The sequence below is a fragment of the Lampris incognitus genome, chromosome 1 (genome assembly GCF_029633865.1).
Source record: "Lampris incognitus isolate fLamInc1 chromosome 1, fLamInc1.hap2, whole genome shotgun sequence".
NCBI classification, from domain to species: Eukaryota; Metazoa; Chordata; class Actinopteri; order Lampriformes; family Lampridae; genus Lampris; species Lampris incognitus.
The window spans coordinates 18,899,387-18,923,348 of record NC_079211.1 but is presented as its reverse complement, the minus strand read 5'-3'; the positions used below and the strand labels follow the sequence as shown (position 1 = coordinate 18,923,348).

The following is a 23,962-nucleotide window of genomic DNA, read 5'->3' as shown; positions in this document are numbered from 1 at the left end:
GCTTTTATTACAACCTAACAGCTCTACAGGATAAAAAAACAAACAACTCCAAGTGTCCTTTAGCAGTAATAGCCAATATCCTCATTGTGGATCTGATAAGCAGGACGATGTAAAATGTCACAGGTCTAATGCTAAAATCCCATTCCCCAACTGTGCATACACCTATACTGCATCAGCATCCACAGCAGCTGACGTGTGAATGATCAATGGTGGTGGGGGGTGGGAGGGGCTGGGGGGTGCGTGCGTGATCGTCTGAGCCGCACTGTGAAGGGGGCCGTCCCTGTTGCCGGAGAGAAGCCAGCGGAAGGCCCACCTATAGTGATCGTTTGGAGATATCTCTCCCGTTCGGACCATATTCTGAACCGACTGTGCAGTTGAAGGGGAAGAGTCGCAGGCTTATTCTGTCACAGGTAAAGGCTTCCTTCTTCTTCTTCTTTTTTAAGCTTCTCCTTTTTTTTTGCCATTCATTCGTCTTTCGTTTTTGGAGGGGCTGTTTGATGTCCATGTGGCGTCGTCGTGGGAGAAACCGGGGTTTGGGATTGTGCCCAAAATAGCTTCGATGTCAGAAGAGCTGACAGTCCGTGAGAAACGCGGTGTATAGACGCGGGGGGGAGGGGGGGTCGAACATTTGGCTTCAGTTCGCCGTCGCGCTTCTGCGCCGCCAATTCCGTGGCTGTTAGAAGCCCAGAGCGCACGAGACGTGGCCGAACCGCGGGAAATGTTGCGTTTATCCGGCGGATGTGAGACTCCGCCGCTCCTTCCCTCCTCCTCCTTTCCCGCGCGTTATTATATTATATCCATACCAACCTAAGCTTGCGAGGACGCGAAAATGAGCCGTTTTTAAAGAAATTGTTTCATTTCGCGTGATGGAGGCGTGACCTTTGATTACGGTGGCCGTCGTGTTCATTACAAATCTGGTTATTCCACCTTAAAATCTGGGCGCTTCAAGCATCAGTGGATATAAACCCCCCTCCCACCCCCGTCCCCCCAGCAATGCCATCCGGTCCTTTAATGCATTATTCCACATCTTACACATGGTACCGAGCCCATCGCAAAGGCCTGCGATCCTGTCCTTCCGCTGCCATTGATAGTAGTCCTGCAAGCCAGCAATAATTAATGAGCCCACTGTTACGCACGTCATTGAAATCGGTTTTTTCTTTTTCTTTTTTTGCTTTGAATATTTCATGCATTTGGCGAAGACGTGAAAAGGGGAGGGGGAGGGGGCTTTACGCGTGAGTGAATCGTGCGTTTTACTATATAGGCTTAAAGGGCTGGATTGCAGGGACTAACTACCATCGGCCACAGGAGGCGCTGCTTCCCTCGTGGTAACCTATGGCCCTGTGGAAGCATTTTCTGTCCAAGGCCATTAGATGAGGACTGAGTGAATAAGATGACCCACACTTGAACGCTGTGACAGTAATTACAGGGATAATCACGCTCGGTGTGGCCCGTCTCTCTCTCTCTCTCCACAGCAGCTCGGCCAAGATGGATGTGTTTATGAAGGGTTTGTCTAAAGCAAAGGAGGGGATGGCGGTGGCCGCAGAGAAGACCAAGGAAGGAGTTGCGGTAGCGGCCGAAAAGACCAAGGAAGGAGTAATGTTTGTAGGTAAGAGGGTATACCTAATTTGAAAATATAGCCTTCATTGTCAGCCGGCAGTGAGCATGTCTAAATGCCTCACGTTCTTCCTGTCTGTGGGGACAAGAGGAGCGCCCTTATGAGGGTCCAGAGGCATTTATAGGCTTTCTCAATTAGCTAAACAAGATGTGGGGTTTGCTCCCTTTATATGGGTTATTTACATGCTACATCAGTTTTGCAATCATTTCATATTCATCACAATGACCTTTAAATTGATATAAATTAGAAGAAGTAACTTCTTTTCCTTTAACCGGGCTGGGTGAAAAGTGCATTTCGATTACTGTTGTTCCAAAATTAAAAGCCTCATAAAAATTGATCAAATGCTCCATGCCAGCGGATGCTGCACAGCGGCAGAAACATCGATTAATCCATCAGATTGCGTGTCAATTAATCTATATTTGCATATATTTTAGGGAGGTCAACTCTCTATTTCCTTCATCTGCAGCCGTTTTAAGAGTAACAGAGGTGGGGACAACTGACTGGTTTAGAGAGGGAAGCAGCAGGGGAAGGGGGTTTACTTTGAGGAAGATGATTTGTTACAGGGTCTATGTCTGGTTGTCCTTTTGCCTCTCCCTGGCCTGGCTAGGCTTCAGGCAGAAGGCAGGAGATGGAAACAGGATGAAGGGAGGGGTGGAGTGGTGGTGAGCGCTTGTGGGAGGTAGCAGCTCCTATACCACATGACACCAAGTTGGACGTCAACAGATTGTGGAGCGGAGGCTCAGGGCCTGAATCATGTTCTGGAAACAAGACAGACCACAGCCTTTGGATTGGTCTTTTCCTTGGTTTCATAACTGGCAACGGCCACCCTCATGGATGCTTAACCTTTAACATATAAGTATCTCAGCCTTATGGGGCTTTTTTTTAAATCTATTTTTAGCGTGTGTTGTCATTTGCCACGCATTCATAAGCTCATTTTATGCCAACTGCTTACATAAGTGTGAAATTAAAAACATCGAGTTTTGCTGAATAAGAAATAAGATGCAAAACAAAAATGTAGAAGTACATTCAAGCCAGATTAAGGTACTATGAGGAATGAAATTCGCACTCCCCTTGATATTCCTCGGATTTCCGCTTAAAATGTAACTTGATTGCACAATATTTTTCATACAAGTTACTTCACTATTGATATGGGCGAATCTGCATAACTGGGATGTGCCCGTGTTCCCATAACATCCCATAATGCAGTGTTTCCCAACCCAGTCCTCAAGGACCCCCTAACCTGCAGCCTTTCATTGTAACCCTGCATAGGCAGCCCTGCTTGTACTTACTCAACCAATCATCTCATAGCACTTAATTATGCAAGGTGTGCAAAATCTGACATAATTTATTGCTGATTGGTTGAATAACTACAACCAAGTACCTACTCAGGGCTGCACAGAAAATCTGCAGGACGGGGGGGGGGGGGGGTCCTTGAGGACTGGGTTGAGAAACACTGCCATAATGTTGCTTTGGCAGACCAAATAACTTAGAATGTGTCATCCTGGTTGCATTTGGATGTCCAGTCAGTCACCTGGGTCCCCTCCCCTCCCCAAGAGCATACACACACACACACACACACACACACACACACACACACACACACACACACACACACACACACACACACACACACACACACACACACACATACTGTGCGTGATAGATGTGATACTCCTCTGATATAAGACAGAAGCAGTCAATAAATGCATGTCTTAATTGCATGCTCAACCCCAATCTCATAATAGCCAACCACAAAATGCCTGTTTGTTTACAGAATTAAATTCAATGCATTTGATGTGGTCATGCAAAAAAAATGTGTCCGCAGCAATAGACAGCAGACTATCTCAATCACAATTTACATCTGCTGTTTTTCGTTGATTAGTTTTGGTTATTTGCACACATCAACAATAAGACAGCATTCACAACACTCATTATTTTAGTACAGACATTAAAAAAAAAATCAACACTTAATATGCTGGGAGAGCCAAAAAGCCAGATGGCTTGTCTCGTTTTAATTTCCTGTTGTCGTTAAATTTCTTGCTCTTCTGGCAGTTACTCGGTGACCATGTGTTTTATGTAGTTATTTTTTTCTGTTGAGGTGTCTGGGCTGTGCTCGGCATTTGCGAAGCAGGATCCAGCAGCCCCACATCTTCGTTAACATGCCCTGTTGCTCATCACCCCAGCCAAACGTGTCAGGCTGCGGTCTGAACATGTGTAGGCTAATCCCTGTCTCCTCCACACCGCCTCCCTGCTCGGAGGTTTCTGCCTGTGCATCTCGGCGAGTGTTAAAGGAGCCTATCTGTAGCATTTCTTATGGCATTTCTGCACTCTGCTTGTTGAGCATAGTGGTGCCCTAGAAAGCTGAGTGTGATTCGCTTGAAGGCCCCCGGTGGAGGAGGGGTGGGAGTGATTCGATAGGTCTGCGGCCCACCTTTGACAGCTGCTGCAGACCCGCCCACTCGGCTGAGATGAGCAATCGGCCTGAGGAGGGCAAAGGGAAGGGGATTCAGAAAAACGTGCCATCCAAGGCACCATTTAATGACACAGTAAACGGTGTTATAGAAGCTGTGCCACCCATCTTATAGTAAAACACAGGGTTGTGGGGGCGCGGATGGGGGTCTGTTTTGCCGTTTTACATTATTACACCAGCGCTAGAGTAATAGGAGTATCATTACTGTAGGAAAACCATATGGTCACACCACGACCCCCTTAGCAAACAGCAACTCCTGCTTCAACAATTTAGTTTGAACCAGCTGAATAAGCACATTTCATTTTATGTTAAATTCTCACAGCGCAACCTTTAGTGAATAACATGTTGTAAAGGTGCATTATGGGTAGATAGAAAACTTTAATGTCCTAACTGAGCTCATTTGTTTTGTAGAAAAGCCACAAAAGATAAGTAGTAAGAGTTAGATTCATCTGTGCGCGCATAGAAAAATTATAGAAATAAAAAAAGATTCAGTGTCACTGGTGCAACGCCCGGTCACAGAAGCGACGTTATTGATATCAACAGCGGACATGGTCATGTAGTTGGATGCTCTCCATCATGGCAAACGGGTTTTTCAATTTCTTGCTGATGGAAGCGCTGAAATTCAGCTTACGGTGGCTGTGACTTGTCATTGTGCAGCCGGTGGGCCTTACCGGTCAGACGAAAGAGGTAACTGATCAGTGACACGATCACTTCGATACTAACGCAACTCATCGGTGTTCAGGTGTTTACGAATAAGTTAATACATTATTAGATAAATATGACATGTAGATTATATTTGCACGTAGCCTCTTGAGCGGTGAATGTCAAAAATGTTCTTCTATTTATTTATTTATTTTTTTCTGAATTGGCAATTTTCGAAACGAAGGACAGCGGCGATCCGTCATCATCAACCAGTGTTGCCTAATAATGTTGCGGTTTTCTCTTTTCTTTCGCTTAGAGACTCTCATACCGGAGGACCTACGTATTGCTGGGAGATGTGCTCTCCCTATCATGTCAGACAAGGGTATAAAAAAAGGGACCTAACTGCAAGCTTTGCTGTTTCTCGTCCAGTCGCCTGTGGTGAGGGGTGACTATAAATGTGGTGATTACTTTTTCCTCCCCGTTACATCACAGACAACCAGAGCTTCAGTAGGGAGCAGATCCTGGATGCTTGTTTTGCTTCGAGCTTTGTCTTTTGTGTGGACAGTCACGCACTTTGTCGTCCCCTTCCCTCCACTCATTGGGTCTTCAGAGGCCCCGAGGGAGAAGGGAGGCGAGGGACGGCACAGAGGAAGACCAGAGAAGTCTAATGCAGCGTGCATATCCGCCTACGCTCGATGTTACCGACACCGTTCAACTGAGCTTACCTTGCTCGCCCGTACCAAAAGCAAATTCCACCGAGCTCGAGCGTGTGCTCATTAATAAATGATAAATAAAATGATAAGACGCCAAGGGCTTGAACGACCGCAGCCAACGGGCCGCATTGTTGCTGGCTTGGATCACTGGCTTGAGTGTGTTGCAGATAGATGAGATCTGTCAGAGGCCGGAGCGGTGGACAATGCGCTGTTTGTTGTCTCTTAGTCAACCAGAAAGTTTAATGAACGAAAAGTATCATGCTGCCGTAGTGCAGTGACAACGTCGGCTCTGCTACGCCTCGTGAGTTAAGGCGAGCGGCCACCAACCCAGCTGTCAGTCCGGTGGACCGGGGATCAATAAATAGGAGGATGGAGGAGAAATGGCCTCCCTCCAACCCCACAGCGGCAGCTTACAGTGAGAATGCAAAACCCTGTCTGGGGGGGGGGGGGACGCTGAGACACTCCCACTCATCTGTGTACCCCGATGTTCCTGTTCGGCTTGTTCTTTTAAACATTAGTTTGCCGTTAGAGGGATGAAAATGAATGGCTGGCTGGCTGGCAGTGACAGCGAGCAGTTTGTAAAAATTACGTACTGCAGGCGCCGTGCTGTATCTGGGGACTGAACCTATATCGTGATGGCACAGCCCCAGTGTATCGTCTGCTCCGGAGAAGATTATGCTCGACAAGTGAATTCCCAGATGGGTGGGAAGCCATGTTTCCTTATAAGCGCCAACACGAGCTCCAGATATGCCGCCGATTAAATTCCTGCACCAAAGACGACAGTCCCGTTGGTGAAATAGCCTGACACGAGAGCCAACACCTCTGGCAACCGTGATGATTCAGCTCTTCTTTCTTTTTCTCCTTCCACGTTGTTGGTCGTATATCTTCTCTAACTCATTTCTGTTTCTCTTCTCAGGTACCAAGGCCAAAGACAGTGTCGGTACAGGTGAGTTTTCCCTCTGTTGACCGACCACGGCGGCATTGCTATTAAAAAAAAGAAAGAGTCTTAGTGTCTTTGCAGTAGCAGGGCACTTACTCTTGATTTGAAAAACGAGTTTGGCTGGAAACTATGCAATATGACACTGTTATTGTATGATATGAAGAACAGGTGTGTGTGTGTGTGTGTGTGTGTGTCTGTGCGTGTGTGTGTGTGTGTGTGCGTGTGTGCAGCTGGGGTGGGCATGTGATCATTGTGCAAAATAAAATGTAAATACCCAGGTTGTAATCATGCCTAATATGTTTGTGCTTTGTGTGCATCTGTATTTGTGTGTTTTTGTGTGTGCGCCACATATCTGTGTTACTGTAGTGGCCGAGAAGACAACTGGTGCCATGGGGAACATCGCCGCTGCCACTGGCCTGGTGAAGAAGGACGAGTTCCCTGCTGACATGAATGTATGTGTGTCATTATTTCCACTATCAGCTCTTCCTCAGGGTACAGTTAGCACACTGGAAATCACCGCTTCAGTTTTTTAAGGTCCCATTTGTCCTGATCATTTCCTGGACAGTTGGTACATAACATTCAGAATAGAATAGAACTTTATTTGTCATTGTAGACAAATATTGACATTGAAAGTGCAGTTCTTATCAGTGCAAAGATCAGCATAAAAAGAATTAAACACATAAAACACACACACATCAGGTCCCCTGATGGGGGTTCAGTCACCCCTTATTGAAAAAAACAACGTCTCTTTCATAATCTTCGACACTGTGTGACACTGCAAAAAGGAAGATAGTCACATTGTCGATGACATCACATCCTGAAAAGATCTCATGAACCATTTAAAAAAGTTATATCCTAAACATCCCAAATGATCTGCCTGTTGCTTTCAGTCAGGGTTATATGGGAAGTTAAAGGTTTCAAAATGCTCACGTTCCATTTTTTTCAACTTTCAGAGTTGATTAAATTTGAATTTGATTCATAAATCAATTGGTCCACAATGCTAAATAAGGGAATTGACAGCCTATACGCTCTCAAACAACCTCAGCCGTTTAATGGTTCTTTTTTCCTCTCTCTCTCTCCCTCTCTAAATTTTGACCCTGTAAAAGCTGAGTGTGAAATATGTGGATTTTTAACATTTCTTTAGCAGGAAAATGAAAACACTGTGTGAATGTGTTAAAGGTTTGTATTACACAAGCCAGGGTACAGAGTTCATCAGGCTGAGCTATGGAGGCCCGACGGAGAAATAGGTTAGGAGTCACTGTCCTTGGAGACACTCACAGCAGCTCCACAGTGGTTCAGACAGCAGCCAGCTAGTCAGGCCAGTGTCAGTGTCCATTTGCTTTGGACTGACAGGTCTTCACACTAGCTTTTCCACTGGTAGTACTGGTGCGACCAACTTCCTCAGTTGGTCGCACCAGTACTACGCACATGGTCGCACCAACACGTGATTTGGTCGCACCAACACGTGATTTGGTCGCACCCTTTATTATTTTTTTTTCCTTTGGTATTAATCAATGACCTTGCACGCTGATGAATAGTTGTCCTGATTTGCGTAGCAGGGGCTTGCTAGCCTGTACACCATCGACCGGTGGTTTTTTGACTTTTATTTGATAGGAATTTATTAAAAGTGCCAGCCGATCTCTAGGTGATATGGATATGGAGGGCTGGGCAATATGGAGAAAATTAAATATCACGATATTTTTTGATACCTCAATATTGATATTTTGAGGATATTTTAGAGATGGCTATTGGTGCTGTCATAAAATATTTACACAATGACATTTTTGAAGCTGTCCAAACAGGTAGAGACAAGTAATATAACAGCTAGAACAGTCTAATAAGTTAAGAAAATTGCATCTCTTTACCGTAATGCCGCCTTTAAAACCAGGAAAAGACAACACTTAGTCATATCACGATATTATGATATTCAAAATCCCATATGATATCTAGTCTTATATCACGATATCAATATAAAATCAATATATTGCCCAACCTATGTCCTGGTACCCTCTGCCCTACTCCGTGCCCCTTGCAACAGAACAGCGGGGGCATTGTGAGCTATGCTGCTGTCTAAATGTTGCCCAATCTGGCATTTGTGCATCCCACATGAATGCAACCGCATGAAATTTTAACTCGCACACTCTCAAAAAAAAGAAAAGAAAAAAAAGCTCACATGCGCGACCATTTTGGTTGCAGTCTGGAGCCCTGATGGATCTAACTGATGTCTCTGTGGGACTATCAACTCTCCCCTGCCCAGGAACCTTCCAATATCACACCCTGTTCCCCCGCTGACCTTACCCAATGTCATTATTCTTTGTGTCCCTGCTATCATTTAAAACAAACTGGGCTCCCTAGAGGTGTCAGGAGAGGCAAGCTGAGATGAGGAGAGGAGAGGAGAGGAGAGGAGAGGAGGATAGGAGAGAAGGGACGAGAAGAGAGTGAAAAGGCAAAGGGAGGAGGGTACAGGACAGGAGAGAGCAAGCTTGCTTAACAGCACTTCGCAGATTGTGATCCTTATCCTAAATTCAAAGTAGTACACTCCCCTAGTGACCTCTTTTATTGCAACTGAATGGTTTTCCCGACATGCAAAAGGGGGTCGGTGCATCTCTGTTGTAGTCTTTCACTCTATCAAGCACCCCGTATCAAAGATGGTATTCGTTCTATTTGATTTTTTTAACCTATATATATAACCAGGAATGCCCCTTGAGATGAGAAATCTTTTTTCAACAGATACCTGGCCAAGAAAGCACACTAAAATCACTAAAAACATGGCCAGAAGACAATATATGTTATCTATATAATTTATCCAGTTAGTGAAAAATCAACTGCACTCTCCTATGGACACAGCTTTATCATAGATTTTGACGCGGCATGTTCCCTTTGTGGATGTGATGGTAAGAATGGGCGGTCGTCCTCTGGTGCTAAGCCTTACAGAAGGACCCTCTCCCTGGGTTTACTAATCTAGTAAATCTCTTGACAGCCAGGACTAAATGGGGCTTCATTATGTCTCTGGGGTTACAAGTATTTCCCATGTCTACACTTGACTGAATCCTGCAAAAAAAGTTTAAATCACAAACATGATAAATATCAAATCTTTTGTTTTCCTGCAAATTTAGCTTGTGTTTGTTTGTCTCCTTGTTTCAGCTAAATCCATCTATCTAAATCTAGCTTGTTTTTAAGAAGGCTACATGCATTTTGTTTTTATAGCCAGCATGCATTTCAGAGCAACCGTGTCCGGCCACATCGCTTCACACTATCGGTATTGCACTACTATACATCACGACATAATGCAGCTGACAATCAGGATTATCCTTTAGCCAGGATCTTCAGTTAACTGCAAACATGGATGTATATATAGATGTCCCATTCACTATAGAAATGTTCTTATCCGCTGTCATTACCGGTACTTCAACCACGTTTCTCAGACGGCGAGCTGTCTGGCCGGTTGTGTCTATGGGATGGCTTCTTTGCATTGTCTCCAGTTTAAGGTCTTAGCTAATGGAGCTGGTGGGCCCACACTAATAACACCGGCTTTAGCACAGCCCATTGGATTATGGTCGCTCCCACACCGACCTAATTGACTTGATTACTGCGGGGTTTAAAAATAAACTTGTGACCCACTAGCTTTCTTTTTTACCGCCCATTGCAGCCGGTGTGGTCGTTGACAAGCACATGGTACCTTACTGACTTCTTGGTAAGAGTCTTTAATGCCTCCCGTGAATACAGCCGGCATCAGCCTTGCGCTATCCTTTCTCTAGGTCACAAGCGTCAGCTCAGATTTCAGGAATAGGTTACTATAAATATGTTATGATGAAATTGATAAAGCTGTCTGTGGTCCTGTCTGAATAACACCAATATTTTGTATTGCCCCTATATTAACATGCCCTGTATCCTGGACTTTTTTTTTTTAATAAAACGCCCCTCTTTCTCACCCTGTGTGTGTGCGTGTGTGTGTGTGTGTGTGTGTGTGTGTGTGTGTGTGTGTGTGTGTGTGTGTGTGTGTGTGTATCACTCTCTGTGTGTCTCTCCATATGTCCACAGCCTGAGGAGTATGGACAGGAGGCCATGGAGGGCCAGGGAGAGGCCATGCTGGAGCCAGAAGGGGAAACATATGATGAGACCCAGCAGGTAAGCGGCCAGCACATCACTACCACACAGTCTACGTACCTCTCAAATGCCATCCTGTACGTTAAGAACATCCTTCACATTGGTGACGTTGCATCATATTATATTCTGGACTGCTATACAAAACGTCGCCATGCGGTATGTTTTGCTGCTGAGTTTAGATAACAGCTCAGCTTAAAAAAAAAACAACAATTCTGACTCAGATTCAGTAGAGCTTTACACTGGAGGGATGGGTGACTCCATCCACTCAGCTGCACAGAGAGGCTGATCAGCATATGTTGTTACACGTACATACACATACACTTCAACGGCACCCAGCGCTTACCCCCAACCCACCCCCACCCCACTCCACTTCAGTCCCACACATATATTTGGGCACTGATGGCACATAGGTCCCTTTTCTGTAAATGAGAAGAGTAGATATGAGTTGACAAGACAATTGCCACATAGAGCACAACGTTTATCACCCCTTCAGTTTAGCAACGTGTGTGTGTGTGTGTGTGTGTGTGTGTGTGTGTGTGTGTGTGTGTGTGTGTGTGTGTGTGTGTGTGTGTGTGTGTATTCTGAAGAAGGATGTGAATCTTAGACAGATTGTTATTTTTGAAAATTGGCTTTCAAGAGTGAGACAAATTCGATTCAGTCCATTCCTTTCAAAATAAGTGGTCTGCAATTAGAACCAATAGCAAGGCATAAATAATACGGCTCAATTAATGGTGAATGGGTGGTGTAGCTACACCATAGCTGTAGATTGTATACCTGTGTAAACCAATGGTGAGAGTATGGGAAATTAAACCATTATATTCTCCTCAGCGGTATAGTTTGCTGATGGGCGTATATCAGAACGTCGGTGAAGGGCCGTGACTGTGTAACAGTGAAGAGGAGCTGTTGTGTGACCTTCACTGGTATTTTTATTTATTCAGTGGAGTAAAATAAATGTTTCACCCGTGCTTAATGTTTAACCACTCGCAGAAAAATGAATTACACTCGTCCCCTCAAAACGCTGTCTGAAAGTGGATTTCTCAGAGGCCGAATGCACGTTCCATCCGTGTCCTTCTTCCTCCATCTCTGTCCCCTCCTCCTCCTCCTCCGCATTTCTCCCCCTCCCCCACCCTTTGCTACACCAGCGGAGAGCTGGCTCTGCCTGAATGGGTGTGGTGATGACGTTAGCCGCCTCCATGCATTGTGGGTAGTGTCAGGATCTCCCTGCATTGCCGTAGATATGGAGTCCCGGTGCTGCTCTTAGATGCGAGGTGAGCACTTGGTTTCTGCAGCCGGCGTAAGGCTTACGAGACGAAAGAGCCGTCATTCTTTTGGTGACCCAAGTGCATTGCATAAAACATTACCACAAAGGCTTTTGTTTTGTTTTTTTCCGTGGACAAATGATGCGAGGAGGGGGCTTGTGTGGGGCTGCAAGCGTGCTGAGAATGTGCTCACGACACATCCTCGGTGGTGGTGGTGGTGGAGGTGGTGGTGTATGCTTGTGCTGCCCTCTGCAGGCTTTAAAGGGACACCGAACCAGCAGCAGCGCTCTCATCTGTTACGCGGTGACATCATTTCCCCCGCAGTGAAAGACCGTCACGAGCTATTATAAACCCCCAGCTGACATGTTTAACCCAAACTGAAATGTGCTGAATTATGTGGGGATTACACGGGGGGGGGGGGTGAAAGTGTGCTACTGAATCCTTGACTCTTGCCGAGGGCCTCTTCACTACTGCAGACGTCCCCTTCCTGTCTCTGAGCCGTGTCTTTGTTTTCCCCCCAGGAGAGCCAGGACTACGAGCCAGAAGCATAAAAGCATCTGCCCCCGCCACCGTCCAACCAGCAGCACAATAACATTTCTAACAATAAAATGGACAAATGCTGAAACGATCACAATTATAACCCTGTTGCAAAAAAACGACAAAACGACACACAAAAAAAAAGATAAACATTCCCACTGAAAAAAATGTTCTTCCTTCAAGACAGATCTTTTATTATTATATATTGTAAATGTCATGTTCTTAATGTAGTGTGTTGGGTGTAGGTATTTAATGCGACGTAGGAGCTGCCCTGTCGGTCTCATTTCCTTGACTCCCTCCCAATGAAATGAGACCAGAGCCGGGGCTTGTGACTCTGTACTTGTGCGTATCTGTATCTAGAAATGTGCGATAGATGTTCATCATCTTCCAATGACACATTGGGAGTGGGAGAAAAAACAAAAAAAGTACTAAATAATTAAGTCCGGTTGACTCCAATAATATCCTCTTAAGTGTCTACAATGCCTGTTTGTGGATTTTTTCTTCTTCTGCGTTTACTTTGAAAGCAAGGTATTTGTTTCTTTAATGTTTTTGAAAGTAAGAGTTTTATACATTGTAACTTTATAGTTGCTTGTGAAATCATTCCAGTAAATTATCTGTTGGTGAGATGGACAAACTATACGTGTGTGTGCGTGCGAGTGTGTGTGTGTGTGTGCGCGTGTGTGTGTGTGTGTGCGTGCGTGCGCTGAAGATTTTAACAAGTTAAAGTCAATATATTATGTCTTGAAATCATAATGGTTGTCACATCAATCTGTGCTTTAATTGCAGAACTTGTCAATATAAAGGTTTATGTATCAAGCCAGAAAAAACAAATCCTCTGTAAATAAAAAAAAGTAAGAAAAAGACACGAGCTCACTGGTGCTCCTTTAATGAAATGTGAACCCACCGAGCGACAACAGCAAGCATCCGCCGAAACTCGGCAGCCTCTGCAGCGTAGTCATCCCACATGCAACTTACAAGCTCAAACAACGTACAACAACACACATCTTTACTTAACCTGGAATTAAGACTGCCATCTTTTAAATGAGGCAATATTTTTTTTTTAAATCCAGCGGTGGGATGATTTAGAAACTTGCATATTGGTGCAGATCACCTTTTATTTTGCATAAGATATTGAGGCATTTTTTAAAAAAAAAACTAGACACTGTGACAAAGCAGATGCTTATTGAATTTCGTAAAGTAGAAAAAAGATGAACGAAAAAAAAAGGAGCATGGGAAATAATTGGAGATGTGTTCTTCCAGAGAAGGGCAGACTTTTTACTTACTTTGACAAAGCTAACTTAAGATGGCCGATTTTTTTTTCTTGCAGAACACAAGCATCCTCTGCCCCCCTGTGCCTGTTTCTTCATAAACTTTCTTAAAATCTCTCCCTCTCTCTCTGTCCCCCTCCCTACACTTGCTCTCTCTCTCTAGCTCTCACTCGCACTGTCCCCCTCCTTACTCTCTCGCTCTCTCTTTCTCTCCCCCTCTCTCTGTCCCCCTCCCTACACTTGCTCTCTCTCTCTCTCTCTCTCTCTCTCTCTCTCTCTCTCTCTCTCTCTCTCTCTCTCTCTCTCTCTCTCTCTCTCTCTCTCTGTCCCCCTCCCTACACTTGCTCTCTCTCTCTCTCTCTCTCTCTCTCTCTCTCTCTCTCTCTCTCTCTCTCTCTCTCTCTCTCTCTCTCTCTCTCTCTCTCTCTCTCTCTCTCTCTCTCTCTGTCCCCTCCCTACTCTCTCTCTGTCCCCCTCCCTACACTTGTGCTCTCTCTCTCTCTAGCTCTCGCTCGCTCTGTCCCCCTCCCTACCCTCTCGCTCTCTCTTTCTCTCCCCCTCTCTCTGTCCCTCTCCCTACACTTTCTCTCTCTGTCCCCCTCCCTACACTTGCTCTCTCTCTCTGTCCCCCTCCCTACACTTGCTCTGTCTCTCTCTGTCCCCCTCCCTACACTTGCTCTCTCTCTCTCTGTCCCCCTCCCTACACTTGCTCTCTCTCTCTCTGTCCCCCTCCCTACACTTGCTCTCTCTCTCTCTCTCTGTCCCCCTCCCCTACACTTGCTCTCTCTCTCTCTCTGTCCCCCTCCCTACACTTGCTCTGTCTCTCTCTGTCCCCCTCCCTACACTTGCTCTCTCTCTCTCTGTCCCCCTCCCTACACTTGCTCTCTCTCTCTGTCCCCCTCCCTACACTTGCTCTCTCTCTCTCTGTCCCCCTCCCTACACTTGCTCTCTCTCTCTGTCCCCCTCCTACACTTGCACTCTCTCTCTCTCTCTGTCCCCCTCCCTACACTTGCTCTCTCTCTCTCTGTCCCCCTCCCTACACTTGCTCTCTCTCTCTCTCTCTGTCCCCCTCCCTACACTTGCTCTCTCTCTCTCTGTCCCCCTCCCTACACTTGCTCTCTCTCTCTCTGTCCCCCTCCCTACACTTGCTCTCTCTCTCTGTCCCCCTCCCTACACTTGCTCTCTCTCTCTCTCTCTGTCCCCCTCCCTACACTTGCTCTCTCTCTCTCTCTGTCCCCCTCCCTACACTTGCTCTCTCTCTCTGTCCCCCTCCCTACACTTGCTCTCTCTCTCTGTCCCCCTCCCTACACTTGCTCTCTCTCTCTCTCTCTGTCCCCCTCCCTACACTTGCTCTCTCTCTCTGTCCCCCTCCCTACACTTGCTCTCTCTCTCTCTCTCTCTGTCCCCCTCCCTACACTTGCTCTCTCTCTCTCTCTCTCTCTGTCCCCCTCCCTACACTTGCTCTCTCTCTCTCTCTGTCCCCCTCCCTACACTTGCTCTCTCTCTCTCTGTCCCACTCCCTACACTTGCACTCTCTCTTTGTCCCCTTCCCTACTCTCTTTCTCTCTCTCTCATTCCGCCTCTCTCCGTATCTGCTTGGGGAGTTTGTGTCACGGTGGGCATGACAGGATGTGTAGAATATGCTGAGGTGGTCTGAGAGGGCTCTAGTCCTTGGCAGTGTGCTGCCATAGCTGGGATGCCCATCTAATCAGGCCTCTGGGAGTTTTTTTGTATCGGTAATCCACCTGGAACGTGCAGGCTCGGTGCTGTCAGGCCCAAACGGGGAGTATTAAACTGCTGCCTCCCGCCTCTGCCTGTTCACACTTGCATGCAACTCAAGGGGACGTGAGCAAAGAGAGGAACCATGGCCTCGTTCAAGAAGTCGTTTGAGGGCCTGAAGGGCACCAGCCGTGCAGCAGTGAAAGAAGTCACAGGGACCACAGGTACAGCAGGCATCCATTACTTCATTCACCTGCAGCACTGAGCAGTAGTACAATCCGTCTGTGGGATAGAGAAGAAGTCTTACCCTCACATTCATCCATCTTTATTGGTCACGGGGGCACATTCTCGATAAGATTTATCCGTAAGTGAAGGTGGCAGATATTTATTTCCTCGAGCACTTAGGTTTGTTCAACTTAAACGTGCGTTACTGTGCGAGCACTCGTTTTCAAGGGCGAAAGCCCAAGCGGGGTCCGTGACAAGTGTCCGTCTGCTGTGTGTCTTCAGTCCAGGCAGCTCAGGAGGCTGTGCAGCAGGTGGCAGAGTCCTCCAAAGAAACCACCAACATAGGTACAGAACAACAACCGCCTCAACGCTGGTCTTTCCTCGAACCTTCTCTGTGGCTATTTGCTTAACTCAACAAGTTTCTTGTTTTATTTTGAGCAAGGTAATGAAGCTTAATAGGAGGCATGGTCACTCGATGCACCATTCAAGAAAGGAGACACTGATAAAATGACCGACTTGCAGAACTTCAGCAAAATGCAACACTTTTTAAATGCATCTTAACTTATTGGTGACTCTAAGGAGAAGACTCCTGCTGTGCTCTGTTAAATAAATGTTAAATGATGAACCTCAGATGACCCCCCCCCCCAAAAAAAAAATGCATGGTAAAAGTTTTGGCAGTGAAGAAACACATGTATACTTAAAGATGTGCTGAGTGAGTTTAGGTGGATAACGGTCATCGCACTGTGTCTAAATACATACAGAACAGTCACGTTAAATGTCCAGTTTTTCTTAATGAGTGTTGACCTTCTGCTTCCCTGTGACTCTTTTAAGCTGCCGAGGAGGCCAGCAGACAGACTCAGACAGCCGTAGGAAAAGCTGCGGGCAAAGCCACAGACACCATCAAGGAGTTTGGACACAAACTGGAGACTAAATAATCTGTAAAATTTTTTAGCTGACCCAGCTGAAAACCCGCTCGCCTGGCGAGCCATCTATTCCAGTTGGGCAGTCAACTTGGAGAGGAAACGCTGACGTCCAACGGCCCGAGGAAAAAAAACAAAAATACTAACGCAACATTCCACAGGAAAGAGTATATAAATTGTCCTCTTCCCCTTTTCCTACCATTTACCACTTGTGTTGCTTGTTTTTCTTTTACCATTTTTTAAAATTATGACAGGTTATTTCATTGTATGTGAATATTTTGACAAATAAAGACGTGTAAACTTGTCTATTTAGTTCAGAAAATTTGACACATGAGGCAAACGTGTTGACTCATTGCAATGTAATACGAGATTGCCCATTGTCGGAAAACGAAGCAAGGCACTACAAAATCCAAAAAAAAGTGACTCAGCACTCAGCAGACCACATCAACCCTTAATGAATATCAGTTAAAAAAAAAAGCACAAATTATTGTGTCATCTTTTTCTGTTAATTTGTTTTGGAGGGTGGTTATCAGTGCGTAGCCATGACCATTATCGTCAGTGCAACAATAAAAAGAGGACCTTTGGCAGCCACATGGCTCCTGATGAGAATGCGATCAGAGCTGTCTACCTTGGCCCTCACCGGTACACACACACACACACACACACACACACACACACACACACACACACACACACACCCCTCCCAGGAACCACACTGGTTGCTAGGCAACAGAACTCTGTGGTGGCTTGGGATTGGCTAAGGCCTTTGAATTAATGGCGAGATTTCTGCTAGCAGTACACAGTGTTCTGGCCAAGCTGCAGCCCACAACAGCTACCATATACAGGGAAAGAGAGGACTCTTAACATTAGCAAGAATGAATGCGTCAGTCCCACACAATTACTTCAGGCTGGGAGAAATTCTGGGGCTCCAGAAAAAGCCATGTATCTAAATGAACAGAGGATGCGTATAGGGTGAGGGGGGGTCAGAGGCTTGAGGGGGTGTAGAGTGTAGAATATTGCGGTTTACAAATATGTTTATTTGTGTGGGAGTACCATGTTGGCTTTCTCCAGGCTGTCAGTGGTCTCATATAGTGATAGCTCTATGGTCTTTCAGTGCATTTCCACAAATGCAGAACAGTGCTGAATATATATATATATATAGTATGCATAAAGACACTGCACGTCTCATGGTGAGACAGTGATTGACCATTAATGACATAAAGCTAACTTCTTATGCATCATATAATTTATACTCCCTGGGAAAAGCCTCAGCCTCAGAGCAAGCATCGATATTCACATCACAGTTATCATCAATACAATTCAAATGTATTCTTAGATTATTTGATAAAAAAAACAGTACATGAATTCACTGTTATACTGCAAACCTGTGCATACAGTGTTTGCAAGTGTTGCTATTAGAAGTTGGAGTTAATTACTATGATTTTCTGATGATTAGAGAGCCGAATAGAGATTTTGTCATTACAGTACCACTCACTGCCAGAACACCACCGTGGTTTCCAGGGAAACTGGAAATCTGAAGCTTTTCAATAGACACAGCCACAGCTAAAGCCTGAGGATTGCCCAAGATAGATTCTTCTAGAGACAAACCTGTAACCACTGCAATCCGTATCACTCAACAGGGAAGATATATGGACAGTTGTGTGTGTCTAGGTAAATAAGATTTGCAATGTTTGACTTATATCTGAGGATGGCCAATGGACAGACGTCAGTCTGAATTGGAGTGCTGAGGTATGTATCTTTGACTCCTTATTTCTTACATTGTGTTGTTTTTTTTTTGTTAGTTGGTTTGTTTTTACCCTTACAAATCTAAAACTATTAGGAATTCCTATGCATGCACATGGCTTCATATGACTCTGGAGAACTACAGACCTACATGCATGTAGGAGTTGTTTAAAGGCAAAGTGTCGAATTTGACTAATTGCCATTAAGCGGTGGAATCAAATGTAAAATATTACAAGAATACAAGAATTCATTTTATATATTCTAAAGGAAAAATGATCAGTTATAAAAGTGTTGATACTCATCAATATGCATTTGTTATAATGCCTTATATAAAGTGTTTAGCCACCACGAAAACACTCTGTTACGAGGCTGCTGCAGAGTGCGGCTGGGAAAAACAGTTTAAAAAAAAAAAAGAAGCATTCCTATTCTTGACATTGAAAGCACATGATCCCATTATTTCTCCTCTGACGTTTGATAACAGCGTAATCTATACATAACTACCTTAATCTGATTTCCATGGCAATGCTAATTTGATTGTCGGTCATGTCAAGTGGAGCAAACAGAGCATTAGTTTTGTGCTTTGCCTTGCAGGTAAACGTTCAACGCTTTTCGTAGAGCGAGAGAATGGGAAGCCTGAAGAATGAGACGAAGGGTCCAATAGAGGACCATCAGCGTTGTGAGATGACAGAGGATAGGGAGTATCCAGAGACAAGCTCTTCCCCTGAGGAAGAAGGGGACCGAGCACCCAGAGATGCAGCTACCGCCAGTGGCGATACCGACCATGGAGATGTAAGCCATATAAAGGACTGTATCCAGAATGACGTCCCTCTGAAAGAGCAACCTGATGCTGAAAAACCCTCAACAGTACACGAGTCAAATGTTCAGAATGAAGACACAGTCCAGTCAAAGGCTGATGATCTCCTCAGTGATCTTTCGCCAACAGACACAGGCACTGAAATTAAGGCAAGCCAGTCAGTGGACAAAGACATGGGGGAGAGCTTAGTGGAAGTAGGAGAGCAAGATGAAGCACGACTGCCAGTATCACCTGCTGATGACACCTGTGTCCCACCTTCCCCGGCACCTCCGGGGCAGCAGCACATCCACACCCAAGTCAGTCTGGAGGTGGTCCAGTGTCACTCGGTGGCTACCAGCCCCATGACCCCTCCGCAGGGGGACCAGGCGTTCTCCTTCCCCTATTTCTCTGGGAAGTTCGGAGCTGTGGCGGCAGAGACTAAAGATGCCGAGCTGCAGGTGGGTCGGGAGGTGGAGTTTCGTTCTGTTGCTACAGCACCCATGACCCCCAGGACGCCCACCGACACCGTGTTTCCAGAGACCAGTGGAAGAGAGAATGTGCAGATGGACGAGAAAATGGGGAATAGTGAGGAGCAGGGAACAGGAAAAGAGGCGACTGCCGGGGATGCCTCTCCAGAGAGCCCCATCAACCACCCCACTGTTGGGTTAGTAGATCTGCATCTAACACTGAGGGACAGAAAGGAAGAGTTTCAACAGCAAGCACAGAGGATTGTGAGTATGGACCAGGATATCACAATCCTGGTGACCCACCATGGCAGCACGGAGGCAGAAGATGAAGAGGGAGAAGTGGAGACTGAGTCATTCATTTATTCCATTGGGCCACATTTGGTAAAGCAGGATGAAACTGCTGAAGTGAATGAAAATAATTATGACGCAGAAGAAAGAGCCATTGAGGAAAAAGGGAAGGGGGGAGATGAATCGAACGTGGAACAGATCTCCAAAGAAAACAGCAACGACGGGGAGAAAATTGACTCTGGTTGTGCACATGGTACACCAGATTCACACCCAGCACAAAATAAAACCAAAATTCAAGGCCCTTCAATAGACCATTTGGTCCAAGATGAAAAATCTCAGGGGGCAGACAGTCAAGAAGACGCATGTCGTATTAAGGAGCTGGAAGGAATCTCCAAAATCTCACAACCAGAATGCTCCACGCCAATTCCACCCATCCCTGTTTCCCCTGCCTCTTCTGGCTGTCACCACATCCAAACCCAGGTTAGCCTGGAGGTGGTCCAGTGCCACTCAGTGGCTACGAGCCCCATGACTCCTCCTGAGGGGGACCATGTCTTCTCCTTTCCAATCTGCTGCGGGACATCTGGAGCCATGGGGGCAGAAAGTAAGGATGCTGAGCTGCAGGTGGGCTGGCAGGTGGAGGTACGCTCAGTTGCCACTGCACCCATGACCCCAAAGACCCCCACTGGCCCTATAGGTTTCCTAGAGATCAATAAGGAGGAGAGGATGGAGAATAAGATCCTGGAGGAGGACGAAAACGGTGGCAAACGGGAGTCAGTGGCGACGGAGAGAGAAACTGCAAACAAGGAGAAAGAATTAATGGAGGACAATAAGGTGGAGTCGACAAAGGAGAAAAAGGTGGACGGTGCAGCAAAGAATCAGGTGGAGAACATCAGCAGGGAGAGAGGCGAGGAGAAATGTGAGGAGCCCGTGCAGGATGTGAGCTGGGATGAGACGGGGATGACGTGGGAAGTGTACGGGGCGGTGGTGGAAGTGGCCGTGTTGGGCTCAGCCATCCAGAAGCACCTGGAGAAACAGGTGAAGAAACACAGGAAGCAGCCCTCCATGCACCCTCCACCTCCACTCAATCCCTCAGCTGTCCCCCTCCCCTCCACCTGTCCTGCCACCGCAGGCTCAGCCCAGGGGGGTTCAGGTAAGGGCCGGGCAGGGAAGAGAGGAGAGCAGGGCGGCAAGGCCGGACGACGCAGACGAAACCCCTTCCGCTTACTGTTGCAGAACATGCAGCAGCCGCACTGCTGCTCCAGAGCCCATACCTCGGAGTAACAGGAAGTCCTTGGGACATAAAAAAACAAGCTTTTAATCGCCTCACAGTCAACCAATCACAGGCAGCATCGGTCCTGGGAAAAAAAACGGACGTAGGCAACTTTACAAATCACAGCAGTATGTGTATGTACTATAACCTGTATTCATCAATGCACCGTTGTCTCTTTACCTGTGAAAGAGTGAGAAACAAATTGCCTTCTTGAACCAAAAAGCACAAAAACCACTGGACATCACACTCCTATTTTAGAACACCGGTGATCGTTGAAATTTGAGCCATATGAGTTTTTTCTGGACCAAGTGTTTTTTTATTCTCTTTTTGCCTTTTTTCCCCCACTAATTTCTTGGGACCTTGCAGATCTAATGACTGAAAAGACAACGAGAGGCAGACTGCGCCTATTAATGCCATCCCTAGAAAGGAAATGGGGAGGGGGGGTAATACGTCAGTGTCATCTAATACTGTTCTTTTCTGATTTTTCAACCTAGCTACCTTTTGATTGTCCACCGATTTTGAGCCAAACTGTGCACATGTTTGCATTATGCACCTCAGACAACATAAAGTCATAAAGGTTAGCGAGTGAACGTGGCCCAATAGTTACAGCTATTTTCTTTACGAGTGATAGCTAAGGATAGTCTTGTTTTGGAAGATTATATAGTAATATAACAATCTACGCTAATCTAGCACAAGTCTTCATCATCTTGGTCTATGTATGAGAGAAATCTTTTCCATTCGTGCAGTTTCTTTGGTTGCAAGTCTTTTATTCTGCATATAAAGTTGGCGCAATATTTTAAACCTAAGATGTGTACCAGTGTACCTTGTATTGTGAAATAAACAAAAAAACAAAAAAAACAAGTACTTTAGGTAGTTGTATAATTAGTCAATAAGAAAAGCAATGATTCCCTTTAAAATGGGATTCTAGCAATGGTCCTTAAGGCTTAAATTATCATTGCTAGTGCTTCAGTTGTAAAATTGTGTTTTGAACATCATTTCATCTGTGTTCAACCCAGATAGGCTGAGCTGAGCATCACTGATGCTGGTGTTTATAAGTTTGCGTCATAAATTTGGGAGGAAAGAAAACACCCATTTGACAAAAAAATTGTTTATTCAAAGATTGCACTTCCAATACATTCATTGATATATATATATATATATATATCTATATATATCTATATATATATATATATATTTATGTGGATACTCATCATAACAATTAACTGAGCTCGTTCTGTGAAAGCATCGGGTTTTATTTCAGCAGCTAAACATCTCAGGCCCAAAGTAAAGGAATAACCAATGAAACATGCAGAAGATGAAAATCTTCTGGCCAGAACCATACAAAGGGTGGTCTCATTCACATGTTGATGGTGTGATTTTTACCTTTAATTTTTTTTTATTTTGCAAAGATAACAGATGAAAATTGGACAATTCCACAGTTTTCTTTCAAATGAAAGTGCCATTTGCTGCAAAGCCTCTTGATAATGTGTTGTCAAAATGCAAGGCATAAAAAGAATGTTTCCGTAATTTATAACTGTAATATTTAATATTACAATTATAATAATTTTTCAAAAAAAATTATTTCTAAACAATTGAATAATGTATTTAAGAAAATAAAGCAATTTACATGTGCAACAACAAAACATTTGCTTGGTCTGCTTCCCCTTTCTAGGCCTTTGTTCACTCCACAATGTTTATATCTTGTTCAGTATAAAAACGTTGTACCAAATGTATGTTAGACATCTTGGCCAAAATAAGCAGGACATGATTTACACTGATAACCACATCTAGATTATATGAAATTGAAACACAATGTGGTGGTGTTCAAGAGTGGATAAAAAAAAAGCATTTTTTTATTTGAAAAGAAGTACCAGCTCTATGACACATTTTTGTTTTTTTGTTTTTTTACTGCAAATGCTATTTTTACATTTACCCCATTCAGACAAAACATTGAAACCGCTAACAGGAAAGTGATTTTTTTTTTTAATTTTGAGATAGTTTATTGATCCCCGTAGGGAAATTATGCTCTGCATTTAACCCATCCTAGCTGTGTAGCTAGGAGCAGTGGGCAGCCGCTGTGCAACGCCCAGAGACCGTCTCCAGTTAGTCTCGCCATGCCTCGGTCAGGGGCACAAACAGGAGTATTAACCCTAATATGCATGTCTTTTTTTATGGTGGGGGAAACAGGAGCACCCGGAGAAAATCCACTGCAGACACGGGGAGAACATGTAGACTCCACACAGAGGATGACCTGGGATGACCCCCAAGGTGGGACGACCCCGGGTTTCGAACCCAGGACCTTCTTGCTGTGAGGGGACAGTGCTAACCACTGTGCCACCATGCCGCCCAATACAATAACATTGATTATCTCATTACAATGGCACCTTTCAAGGGGTGGGCTATATTAGGCACTAAGTGAAAAGTCAGTTCTTGAAGTTGATGTGTTGGAAGCCGAAAAAATGGGCAAGCGTGAGAATCTGGGTGACTTTGACAAAGGCCAAATTGTGATGGCTAGATGACTGGGTCAGAGCATCTCCAAAACGACACATCTTGTGGGGTTTTCCTGGTATGCAGTGGTTAGTACCTACCAGAAGTGGTCCCAGGAAGGACAACCGATGAACCGGTGACAGGGTCATCGGCACCCAAGGCTCACTGATGGTCGCGGGGAGCGAAGGCTAGCCTGTCTGGTCTGATCCTACAGAAGAGCTACTGTAACTCAAATTGCTGAAAATGTTAATGCTGGTTATGATAGACAGGTGTCAGAACACACAATGCATCGCAGCTGACTGCGTATAGGGCTGCATAGCCACAGACAGGCCAAAGTGCCAATAATGACCCCTGTCCACTGCTGAAAGTGCCTACAATGGATTCATGAGCATCAAAACTGGTCCATGGAGTAATGGAAAAAGTGTCCTAGTCTGATGAATCACGTTTTCTTTTGCATCATGTGGCCAGCCGGGTGCGTTTGGTCATTTACCTGGGGAAG

General features: G+C 45.3%; 2 protein-coding genes across 3 annotated transcripts; both read left to right on the top strand.

The window, feature by feature from the left end:
* Positions 1–262: 262 nt before the first annotated feature.
* On the top strand, positions 263–13,146 carry sncb (synuclein, beta). Of its 2 annotated transcripts, none has more exons than XM_056288799.1 (6): positions 263–410; positions 1,473–1,606; positions 6,357–6,386; positions 6,747–6,832; positions 10,422–10,508; positions 12,268–13,146. In XM_056288799.1, exons 2-6 carry the CDS (start codon positions 1,486–1,488, stop codon positions 12,295–12,297), a joined length of 354 nt encoding a protein of 117 aa, XP_056144774.1. In that variant the 5' UTR covers positions 263–410; positions 1,473–1,485; the 3' UTR covers positions 12,298–13,146. The 2 variants fall into 2 exon arrangements, with proteins under 2 accessions (XP_056144774.1, XP_056144783.1); XM_056288808.1 differs by having other exon boundaries at positions 274–410; positions 1,476–1,606.
* Positions 13,147–18,782: 5,636 nt separating this feature from the next.
* Positions 18,783–20,987, top strand: LOC130109584 (G protein-regulated inducer of neurite outgrowth 3). The gene has a single exon (XM_056276551.1). It carries the CDS (start codon positions 18,783–18,785, stop codon positions 20,985–20,987), a length of 2,205 nt encoding a protein of 734 aa, XP_056132526.1.
* Positions 20,988–23,962: the final 2,975 nt, after the last annotated feature.